Source organism: Manihot esculenta, chromosome 1 (assembly GCF_001659605.2).
Source record: "Manihot esculenta cultivar AM560-2 chromosome 1, M.esculenta_v8, whole genome shotgun sequence".
NCBI lineage: Eukaryota > Viridiplantae > Streptophyta > Magnoliopsida > Malpighiales > Euphorbiaceae > Manihot > Manihot esculenta.
This window is the reverse complement of record NC_035161.2, coordinates 27,319,393-27,332,205: the sequence shown is the minus strand read 5'-3', so window position 1 is coordinate 27,332,205 and position 12,813 is coordinate 27,319,393. Positions and strand designations below refer to the sequence as shown.

The following is a 12,813-nucleotide window of genomic DNA, read 5'->3' as shown; positions in this document are numbered from 1 at the left end:
CTCTCACCACATTAAAAAAATTTAAGAAATAACTTTTTGGAGAATCAAAGAAAACTACATTTTCTATTTTAATGTGATATGTCTATTTCAGATAAATATTAGTTTTTTATTTTATATTAATTTGTTAACTTAATTATCAGAAATTCAATGATCAAAGAGACGTCCTACATGGAAAATATCATCAACGATTCTTTTTTACAAATTTTCCTTATAAAAAAACTTGGATTTTTCCAATACATAAATTAATTTTCTTTTTTCCAGTTATTTTCTTGTCATCCATAATAAATGGAAGATGGTAACCCACGTGCTGGCATTTAATTGGCCGAGGAATGACAACGGCGCAACTGAGCAAGGTTTAGACGTGGATGCACGTTTTCGGACTTATTGGTCCCTCCACATAGGCAGCACTCCCCTCACAGAGAGTGAGCTTTTGAATCGTTAAAATAACGACACGTGTACGGGGAATTAACATTTTCAACTCGAGAATATTCTGTCACGTACACCTACCTATAACAACGTGGGCCCAATGTTGCTTACTATCACGTGCAGGATTGTCAGAAGGCACGTTCTCAGATTGGTCCGCTGTCTCTGCCTTCCGACTGCTTACGTGGTACATTACTATTACATTAGAAATTTTACCAAAATTAATAATAATAAGTTTGGCAAAAAATTAACTGCAATATATATTTTTATTCAGTAATAATTATTTTTATAAAGTTGTCATTTGAAAAATATTAAATTGATTGATTTCTTTACTTATATAATTAGAAATTAATATAATAAAAATAATATTATGTTAATAATATTAATATTGATTAATTAATAATAATAATTTTTTATTATTTACCGCAAAGCTAAGTAAATGAATTTTATTATTTAATTATATTAATATTTATTTTTATATATATTTATATTTACATAGTGATAGTGTAAGATTAAAAAATAAAAAGGTAAATAGCTTCAAATTTATAAGAAACGTGATGTTGTCACTGTCACTATGAACGGAAAAACTGACGGAGTTTAATAATTGTAGGTTCAAACGACGCGCGCTTTTCTTCACTGATAGGTCTGGCGGTTTAAGGGTTTTGAAACTATTGTAGGCCCACCGTAATAATTTAGTGCGGCGGTTGTTCAAGTGTTTTTGAACTGGTTAGTTGCTCGAACTTGCGTCCCATTTTGGCGGGAACAAGGTGGTGTTCCCGCCAAATTGGGCGGCGGTGGGTGGATGGTGGAGTAGGGGGCCAAGTCATCACGAGAAAATATCCACATCGATAAATGCAAGATAAGGGCCCACATATTTTTTGACGTGGAGTCTACGTTGTGTGTAATTTTTTTGTTGGGCGAATAATTAGAGAGAATTAGAAACTAATAGGGCAACAGTGTGGTGGCTCTTTGCAGCGTCCAAAGGGTGTTGTACGACGTGGTGAAATAGCAATGGAAACACGTGGATGACAGCTCAGCAGTCGGTCACTGGGTCTCCCATTGTCATTACTGTTAAACACTTTTGTTCTGTTTCATAACTACGGGCTGCGATTGCACACAGCGGCCCGCATATCCCTCCGTGAGACACTCCAGGCATGTCTTCATCTAACGTGATTGAATATGTTTGAGCTGAATGATTAATTAATTACTTAAACAAAACGAGTGAATTTAGACTTGTTTACTTGTTCGTAATTAAATTAAATTGGGCTAATTTCAATTGTGGGTTTGTCTAAGCATTTTTCTCCACGTTTTCTAAGGGGGTCCCACAGAATCGCGATATATAATGGGAGAGAAGATCCTGGCCGTTAAATTAGGTAAGAATTATTATAAGAAAGTTGGTCAAAGGGAGTGCATGTGAATGCATCACTCTGTAAGCAAAATCGAAAAATCAGTAACGAAAATCGAGGAAATCAAAATAGAAAAGTAATTGACCGAAATTAAAAAAAAAAAAAGATTTGAAGCTCATCACCACATGAGGAAGTATTTTGATTAAATTAATTAATTATTTTTTTCTGTTGAATTAAAAGAAATTCTAAAAAGTGAATTTTAATTTATTTTTTAAAATGTAATAGATTTAATTTCATTTGTAAAAATTCATTCCATTATCAATCGACTTTATGAATTATTTTTAAAAATTATGAGGTTTCGGATTTAAACTTCAATCAAATTAATTAAGAAAAAAAATTATTTAATTTGTTATTTAATAAGTCTATTTCACCATCTAATCTATTCAAGTGGTTTGAATATACACCAAATCTCGGTTTATTTTGTAAAAAATAATTTATATATAAAATATTTATGTCATTTTTTTATAAAAATAACTTATTGTTTAATGTTTAGTTGTATTAAAAAATTTTAAATTTTAAAAAATGACATATTCTTTTTATAAAAAAAATTTTAAAAAAATCCAGTTTTCTTTTTAATTTTTTAGTTAGATTTTTGGAGTGATTTAAATATTCCAAAGAAGATATGAAAAATATTTTTTTATTAAATAAAAGGAATTGAAGTGTTTCTATTCAAAGTAATACTTTAAACGTGTAAGAGTCAGCAGGTTTCTAATTTAAGTAAAATTGATCCTTTTTTCCTTCGTGATTGACGAATTTGGATTGTGTTTATGCTTTTTCTCTTTCTCTTTTTTAGAAGTTTAAGATTTCACAATAAATAAAAATATATATATATATGAGAAATTTTTAAATTAATTTATTTTATTATAAATTAATAAAATTTTAAAATATAAATAGATATGTTTTATTTTTTTTATAAAAAATTCACTTATTTATATTTTATAATTAACTTAATTCACACTCAACTGAATTTAACGGTAAGACAAATATTTTTTTTATATATAATTCATAATTAATTGCCAATTATTAGAACTAATCATTAAAAATGTGTTTGGTATAAGGTTAAGAAAATATTGATTAAACGTTAATTGAGTAAATATTTTAAAAAATAATTATTAATGATGTAATAGATAAGTATCGGTATAATTATTAATAGGGTTTGGTATAAGACTAACGATAAAATTGAAATAAAAATACATAATTTATTATTATTTTTTAATAATAAATATCAATTATTTTTTTATTAATAATAAGTATATCTTAATAAGAAATTTCAATTTCTACTCTTCAATTTTAATTTTCATGTTAAAAAATAGAAAAAATAATCTATAAATAAAGTGATTTAATCTTTCAATATTAATATTTAATTATTTAATGGAGATAAATATAATTAGGTTAAAAATTAACCTAATCTTTTATTAATATCCATATAAAAGTAATAAAGGTTAAAACTTGAAAATAGTAATAATCACCCTTTATTAAGTCTTTATCCAGTGATGGAGTCAGGACCTTCTCTTTGGTAGGGTACCGGCTGTACCGCTGCGGCACCTTCATCCCCTTTAAAGTATTTTCCGATCGCCTGTACGGCACGTGTCCCCCTTACCGTACTTTCCCTCCGCCCCTGTCTCTACCCACAATACCATAAGTTTGTCCTTAACTTTAATTTAATACTTTTCGTTTGTTTGAATAAAAATATTATGTTAAAAAAATAATTTTTTCATATTTTAATATTTAAAACATTTAATTAATAAAAAGTATTTTTTTATTAAATAAAAAAATTATTTTTAAAAAAATTACTCTCTCTTAATAATAAAAAAATATTTTCCACACTTTAAAATTTTTATTAAGATTCTATATATAAATTTATTAACACATTTTATTTTTTAAATTAAAATTAAATAATAAAAAATAAATTATCTTATTAAAAAATATTTTTCATGAAAATTTTTTTAAATTTATATAAATTTTATTTTTTAAATTAAAATTAAATAATAAAAAATAAATTATCTTATTAAAAAATATTTTTCATAATTTTTTTTTTAAATTCTATCAATTGATTGAATCATTGCATTGTGCTGCGTTCTTTTCTAATCAAAACCCTAAATTCGACCGGTTATTAAATTCAACATCTATAAAGCTTTAGAGCGTTCTCAAAATGGATTGTCGAATCCCGTACGTGTGGACTCGATCAAAATGGAACAAGTAAAAAAATTAGTTAAAAAATAATTTTTAATATTTAAATAAAAATGGAAACAAGTAAAAAAAATAGCTAAAAATAAATTTTAATATTTAAATTCGGCCTAATCGGTTAGCAGTTCCAACATAAATATATTTTTTTATAAAAAATTTAATTAAAATTAAAAAAATTAATTAAAATTAAAAAAATTAATTAAACTCACACTATTAACTAAAGTTATATAGATTTTAAGTAATATTTTTTAATTTTTTAATTCTTTTATTATAATTAGACACTATAATTATCTAATATATATAACGTATTAATAAAAATTAATATAAAAAAGTAATAAAATAAAATTATAATTTTAACAATTTTTAATTTCGTATAAATTCTAGTCTCTATGTGTTCTGACGAAAAACTAACTTATAGAGAAAAATATTTTGAAGGAAATTATTTTCAAATAAATAACTTATTTTTATTGTTTAGCTATAATATTAAGGAACAAAAAAATATTAAAATTCATAAAAAAATTAATGGTATTAATAAATTATCAAAATTTAAAAATAATTTTTATTTTTGAAAATAAAAATTATTATATTTAAAAATAGACTATCATATAAAAATATTTTTCTCTAACATAAATTTTTAGTGCTTTCAACGTTTAGCCTTTCAAGTATAATAAAATTTCTTTTTTAATCCCTATATTTTTAAAATCAATCTTAAAACTCCTTCATTTGTAATTATTTACATTTGGTCCCTCTCAGTTTTCAATCCTGGATCCATCTCGTTCTGTAGTATCCCTATCGGTAGCGAAATGGGTAAAGCCTCCAAGTGGTTTGAGGCCATTTAAAAAATCTATCACCATCTGATAGACAGCAGCAAGCAATGGGTCGTTCTAAGCAGTAACGAAAATGGAGCTTTGCAAAATCGTGCTGCGAGAAATATCACACAACAGCACATCAACCCACGTAATAAAGGAAGTAGATGGGTTATTTGAGATGGAGACTAGTTCCAAACTCTAAAAAAGCTTGGGCAATTGCCATTGGTTAACCATTATGAAAACTTTAGAGTTATCCCTATCTCTTAGACCTTCACTTACGTAGAGACTGTTTAGTATATTAATTGAAATGTTAGAAACTGTTAAAAAAGTGGATTTTGAAAATGCAAGGACTAAAAAAGAGATTTCATTACACTTGAAGGACTAAACAGAATTTTACTCAAAAGAACAATACACATTTATATTTGCAAATATATTAGAGTTGCTCGTGAGATCATCACAAAATCGTTTTGTGTTGTTAAAATATTGTTTGAAAGAAATTATTTTCAACGTTAAGCTCATTAACTTTTATTTTTAGTATATTCATAAAAATACGTTAATATTTTTGTCTAACTAATTATTCCAACAAATTCAAATATTTTTTTTTTATAATAAAAGAGTAAATTACTCATAAACACTACTCTAAACTATTCAATACTTTTTTTTATCCTAACCTAAAAATAAAACTCAATGATTTTTTTAAGAGAATATTGAATGAGACATGTTTATCGAAAAAACAGCTAAATTAGCTAAATAGTCCACTACCTTATTTATTTTTCTAAAATAATAGGTGATCTCAGTGTACCAATTCCTATTAAGCAAGTTTCTACATTGTAAGAGGAGTCTCTGTAGGCAACAGTTCTTCTCCATGCTATTTTCTAATAAATTCAATATCAATATAGTGTCCATATTGACTTCCACCCGTCGAAACCTATGGTATCATGCACATTATAAATCGTATGTTAAACCACCATGTAATTCAACCATAATGGAATTGCACATTCCTAAGGTTGTTGTACCATCATCCAAGGTTTGAATTTATCAACCACTTCTGCCGAGACACAAGAGCCCTTCATAATACCACTGATAGGCTAGTCAACTCATACAATTGCTGGTACAGGATTTGTCTTTTTTTGTAACCATCTCGTCAGTGGCCATATGCCTACCAGAAAGTCTCTATTAGCAGAACAAGAATATATGGGATGACCATAACAACCATAAGAGAAGTAGATAAGATGAATGTCTTCGTGCTTAATTTTTGCGAACCAGACTACTTAAACAAAACTTCAATATTAGGGGGTGAGAGAGGTTGATCTCTACACAGATGCGAGCGTATTTACCTTTGCAGTTTGTAGAGTTGCTTCGTCAACCTTAATTGGGCGCCCAATACGACTATCTAGGGATGTCAGGCGGGCAGATTTTCACGGTACCCGATTCGCCCAAATCCTATTAGAACGGATTTGAGTTTTTACGAAATGGATTTGGGCAGGTTCGGATTTGAAAAATTTTACTCGTCTCAGATTCGGTTAGGGTTCGAGATTAGGTTTTTCATTTTACCATACTGCTTTCTCTCTCTCCGTCGGCGGCTCTCTCCCCCGCTTCCCTTCCCTCTCTCCCCCGCTTCACTGACGACTGCCGACAGCCCAATCGGCACCGGCGACGTCTCTTTTCTCTCCCCAGCGACAATAAATCTTCTCTCTCTCCAGTCAGCGATATCTCCTTCTCTCTCTCCAGTCGGTGACATCTTCCACAGTTCCACTTTTCAGTCTAACGCCTCTCTCCCCCACTTCACTTACGAGTGCCGACAGTCCAGTCGGCACCGGCGACGTTTCCTTTCTCTCCCCGTTTGAGTATTATGCGGGTATTATTAAACGGATTTGGAACGGTTACGTATAATAAAATTAAAATACTAAACGGATTTGAGACGGATTCGAGAATTTTATATATAATCGGGTTCGGATTTGGATACTTTTAATTTCGCGGATACCCTACCTGTTTACATCCCTACACTACCCACCTTCAAGAGGAAATTCTTATTTTAATATTCAATAAGCAAGTTGGAGATATGAACCCAAATTAACGCTTTCTCAATTGCCTTACTGTAAGATAGTGATCAATAATCATCCAAGGACCTCCTGCTCATATTCCACCTCTGAATTAAACCTAACCATGATTGTTACATATATGTACATCAAATATAATAAAGACTTTTACCCAATTTTTTGATGAATAATAAAAAAAAAAAGAAATAATGGTAGGCAAACAAATAATTAGTCTAAGTTTAGATAATATACATTGCTAATGAAATAATTCTAAAAAATATACACAAACAGGTGAAATTTTTTAATATAAAAATCATGGCCGAAAAAATACTTTCTCGTGTATTAGATTTCATACATAACAAATAATTCATTTTCTGATAAGTGTGTGATTATATAAAAAAGAAAAATTAGGGATTTAAGATTTGAGAAGGGGGTGATGTAGCTCGGAAGATGGAGGGCAGTTGTTAAATCAAGTCAGCAAGCTAAAGAAATGACAGTTGAAGGGAAAGAAGCCTGAGCTGTTACAAGAAAGAAAAAGATGAAATTACAAGAAAGTGATATTTTTGCTCGTAGTTTTTGACATTTCAGAATTGAGATTTTTAGACTATAAACATTCATCACGGGGGCTTTTAGCTTCCTTCTGAGAAGACATCATATCTCAATGGGGGCCTACCTCTAATATCTCTCATAAACTAAACAAATAATTCTCCCTATCTTCTTCTTCTTCTTCTTTTCTTTTTTCAACTTTTTTATAAATATAAATTATTTGATTTCTTATAATCATTAGGAGGAAGTCACGATCCTTCTGGTATTTGAAATGACTTTTGAGTTTTTAGATCATGTTCTGAGTAAATCCCAAGCAAATATCAAAAACCCTAAACTACTAGTATGCATTTCTCTTATGGTTTAGTAGTGCAAAAGCTTAGTCAACTCCTGCTTTGACCATGCAGCCTTTACATTCCCTGTTATCCTCCTCAATCTAATGCAACAAATCAGACGGATCAGATTGCAATATTTCAAAGATGTCATTCCCAATCCATGTGGGTCACCACCTGTTGGTGCTCAGACGACTCTACTCTTATGTACTGGGCCTGTACAACCAAGCTGGCAAGTGACCCCCTTGTAGTTGGGGAGAAAAGATTGACAAAATAATTGATAAAATTAAATAAAATTAATATAAAAAAGTACAAGTGGGGTTTGTCTTCAAAAATTGAGCAAAATTAGGTGAAATGGTCCTTCAAAGGACGAGTTCAGTGTTTGCCTAATCACATGGAAATAGAGGAATGTTGAGCCGCACGTGGCAATAACGCGCTGGTGTTATAACAATAACTAAGCCATAATCTTAAAAGAAATAACAGAATGATTTATAGTTTAAAATTTTTTAAAATTCAAAAAATTAAAAAAATCAAGTCCAATAAATTATTAATAATAATATATTATTTTTGATAATATAAAAAAATTAGATTATAATTAAATTTAAAATATTTTAATTAAATTTTAAAATATTAAAAACAAGATATAAAAATAAAAAAATCTATTAAAAAGTCTAACTGATTAAATTAAATCGAATTAAATTAAATTATTAATTTAATTTAATTTTATAAATATTAAAATTTTAATTTTTAATTTATTTAATTCAATTTAATTTTAAAGTAAATCGGAGCCTCACAATTTGCTACTAGATGGTAATGATGGCAGTGAGCAAGGGTCAAGCTTTTCTCTGTTTGATGCTTGTAAGCTTGGTGGGTCTAAGGCCCAATGGCCTATCAAAGACTATGTCATTATCAAAATTCCAAATTTGGCTTTGAGGTTCACATCTTGTACCATGAATTGGACTTTCCAAATAGAGTGATATTTTATGGGAGAGGGAAAAAAAACAAGTGAAGAAAATGTTTTTTATTTTCTTTATTTTATTTTCCCTCTTGTGTTTAGAAATGTAGCAAAACCAGTTTGTTTTATTTTCTTTTCAAATTAAAAAAATAATAATAAGAGAAAAATAGCATTTATTTTCTTTACTTTCCCAAATTTCTTCTCTTTTTCAAAATAAAAAATAATATTTTTTTGTTAAATTTATTTACTTTTATCGGTTTTTATATTTTCTATTTATTTAAAAAAGAGATTGAATCCATTCCCTATTTATTGTCAAAAATTAATAATTGCTCTCATGTACTAATTATGGCACAGAATCCTATCTTTACCGTTAAAAAAGAAAACAAACAAAAAAAAAAGACTAATGGCTTCGGTTCCTTTTTAAAGCTGCTAAATTTTAGTTGAAATCAATTGAATAGCTATGGTAGAGGATAGAACTAGATCGAAGACTCAGATCCTGAAAACAAAAGCTTCTCTATTAAGCTAGTCGAGCTATTATGATTTAGTCCATTTTATTTGCTATTTTTATTTATTTTATAGTCATTTATTTTATCTCAAACAATTATGTGATGAATTTAATAATTTGTTATCTATTTTCTGGTGAGATAAAAATATTGACTCTCCACAATTACATTGGATTAGTTCGCAATGATCTTGCAGAGTTTTAGAGTGGATTTGAGTTTTAGAGATCTCATAATCAATCCAATTTATGGACAGAGTGTTGAAAAATAAATATTGTCTGTATTATATATTTTTTTTCTTTAAAATGAAAATTGGAGATTGAAAGAATAAAATTTGAAATTTTTCAGATTTATTCAGATACATTAGTGCGTTTGTATTATACTTCTAACAAATAGAATAGATTAGATCTGGTGTAGTATTTTAGCAGGTTCTTTAGGCGGGAGTTAATAATAATATCAATATTGGGACAACAATTCCACCAAAATTTGAGATGTTCCCTTTGTTTCACAAGCATAAAAGTTCATAATTTCTAACCCTATGTATATCTCTGCTCGATTGCATTTTTTTTATAAACAGTATATCTCCATAAATTTGGAAGAGTGAGTGATCTATTTAGGTCTCTCTCAAATTAAAATTTCTCTCATGGCAACTTTTACATGATACTCAACCGATTTTAGTTAATTTGTCTACACATAGTATAGTAAATGATTCTCTTTGTCCGTTATGTAAGCATCAATCTAGAACTTTAAAATATTCTTTATTACAGTATGATCATATATTATTAGATTTTTCGGCTCATATGGATATAAGCTAAATGTAGTAATTCTTTTTAGTTTTATAGTTGATAACATCGGTTTTGACAAGATTTACATAGTATTTTTTATGAGTCCGAGTGATATTTACACTTTATTATATATAGAAAGAAAAGAATATAGGAGTGTTTGAGTTGCTTACACTTGATCCCTTGCTACTTTTTGATGCATTTCTGATGACTTTCATTACCTTTTAAGTATAAGTAATATTTTTATTGTTAATTTACTCACTCATCATTGAAACCCTAAATCGCGAGTTGTATGGAATCCACATCCCTGATGTAGAATGAAATTGATCAATTTACACCAACTCCTATGACAGTGGTTGTTTCGAATGGCGATGAGATAAGCTATTTTAGCAGTTGTCCATTTAGCCATATCTAAACGGACTTTACTCTATAATCCTAATCTTCTATGATATTTCTACATTCTTTGGCATAATTATTACTGTTTTGTAATTTGTCCTAATACTATTTCGTAGTTTTCCAGGATTGAACCTTGAAAGGAACACTAGTACCAAAACAAGGGGAAGGGGGTGGGATAGAAAAGTGAAAGCAGTTATTTGTGCTATGCAGTTAGTTTTACTGATGCATCTCTCAATTACAGGGGATAGCGGGGAAGTTACAACAAGTGTTCTGCTTCTTAGAATTTGGTCAGAAGTGGAGTGCCCAGGTCACAGGATACTGGCTGCACTAGGCTTCAGTGATGAAAAAGCCATAGAACTGGAGTCTTTTAGTTCTAGACCTGGGTTTATAGATGGATGATACCTTCAGTGTTCTTCATGAGCGGTAATGCAATTCTTAAAAATAGTTGGACAAATGGTGGTAGTCTGAGGTTTGACTATGTTACATATCTTGTCATTCTTGTATATATACAATCATTTCAAGGAATAATGATAAGTTGGCAATTGTGTCCATAATGAGCCGTACTCGTTTTCTATGTGCAGATGACCTATTCAACACGGTCCACAAAGCTTTAGCAACTTCCACCAGTCGCCAACGCTTTGGTCTAACCATCCTCCCTCCTTCCACTTCCCTCCCCTGCCGTTTTCCTTCACCAACACGTATGAAGCTAAAAAAATCACGACTATAAGATCGGTAATCCATATCGCCATGGATACCCCCTCAAGGCCCTTGGCTTTTACAAGAAAGATATTGATGAGTGTGTAAAGCAAGACCTAAACCAGAGTTAAACATTATAGGAAGCGTAATACCTTGAGCGCTCAAGTAGGATTTGAGAGGACAAAGTAAGGAAGTGATGAGAAGATGGGTTTTTGCAACAAGTGAAATCTCTTCTTGTTGGCCAAGATGGATAAGAATTTTCTCAACATTAAGCCATAAAAAAGAAGCAGGCAAGGTTATTAGAAGCAACAAGAAAATTGTCATGAGAAGAGTCTTATGGAGCAGCCTAAAATTTTTAGCCCCATAAGGTTGACCACAAATAGGTTCCATGGCACCACATATCCCATTCAAAACAGAGAAACCAGTGACATTAGCAAAAGTGAAACCAAGAGAGCCACCAGCTAACCGGAGCTCTCCAAGGTGGCCGAGAAAAGCAGTTGTCACAACAATCTTGGCAAACCATGTCAAATTCATTGCTAAAGGGAAGAGTTATCCCTCGTTGTAGTTTTCTCTCCGAGATTAGCACTTCCGTAAGATTTGCAGGCCAGTTCTGTGTACTTTGTGGCAGTGAAGGTGGTGGCAGAGAAGGTGGAGATGCTAAACCGACGTGATTCTCTTCCACGGTTTACAAAAAATATTTTTTAAAAAAATTTTATTTTATCTAAAAAAATATTTTCTATTAAATAAATAGACAAGTATTGTTGGCTTGCCAGATTTAGGTTTGTGATAAAGGTTGCTGGGTCTGGGTTTACATAGAGGTATTGGGTTTATGAAAAATTTTGGAAATGGAGGGAGAAATTTTATATTTTTCAACCTTCAAAAATGTGTAGAAAGAATCTTAATATAATCTAAATCAAACTTTTAAGAAATTTTACGTTATAAATTAAAATTTAGAGAATATTATTATAAGGACTTGAGTTGAGAGGATGGATAAAATGTAAGGTGAATTACAGATGAAAAATTTATCAGTTGGTTTTAATTTCAAAATTAATTAATTAAAATATTTTTATATTTTATAAAATTTAATATTTTAATTTTTTAAATATTTATTTTGTATAGTCTTTATAATTAATTTTAGTATTTATATCGTCTATTTCTATTTTTAAAAAAGTACTTTAATTTATTCAGATAAATAAAATAATGAGTAATTGACAAATGATCTTAGACTATGTTTGGTATACTCTAATGCAATTTGATAGAATCAAAATTTCTATTAAGATTTACTAAAAATTTTGATTGCAATATATTGTATTAGGATTGTAACATTAGATCTGTCATATGCATCACAACAAATTACTTACATTAAAAAATTAATCATTTCATTAATTTTAATCGTTAAATACTATAAAAAAAAATTAAAATATTCGTAGGAGATTAATTAATAAATTTTTTAAAATTTAAAAAATTAACTAATAAATTTTAAAAATTATAAAAATTAAATAAAAAATATTTTAAAAAAAATTTAATGGATAAACTAATTAGTAAGATTTTTTAAAATATTAAAAATATTTTAATACATTTTTTAAAATATAAAAACTGATTAGTGAATTTTTTCATAATTAATAATTTTCTCTTTAACCTTTTCTTATTCTTCAGACCGGTCTTATAGGACACCTAGACTTTTTTTTTTTTTTTTAAAAAAAAGAGAAAAGAATGAACTCATGGTTAATTGATTAACCAAATGT

The 12,813-nt window shown here is 29.0% G+C and overlaps 1 protein-coding gene across 1 annotated transcript; it reads right to left on the bottom strand.

Moving 5' to 3' along the window:
- Nucleotides 1-10,864: 10,864 nt before the first annotated feature.
- On the bottom strand, nt 10,865-11,602 carry LOC110609443 (protein DETOXIFICATION 56-like). Its single transcript, XM_021749017.1, has 2 exons — nt 11,221-11,602; nt 10,865-11,058 (listed from the first exon to the last, which is right to left on the bottom strand). The coding sequence occupies exons 1-2, from the start codon at nt 11,600-11,602 to the stop codon at nt 10,865-10,867; spliced, it is 576 nt and encodes a 191-aa protein (XP_021604709.1).
- Nucleotides 11,603-12,813: the final 1,211 nt, after the last annotated feature.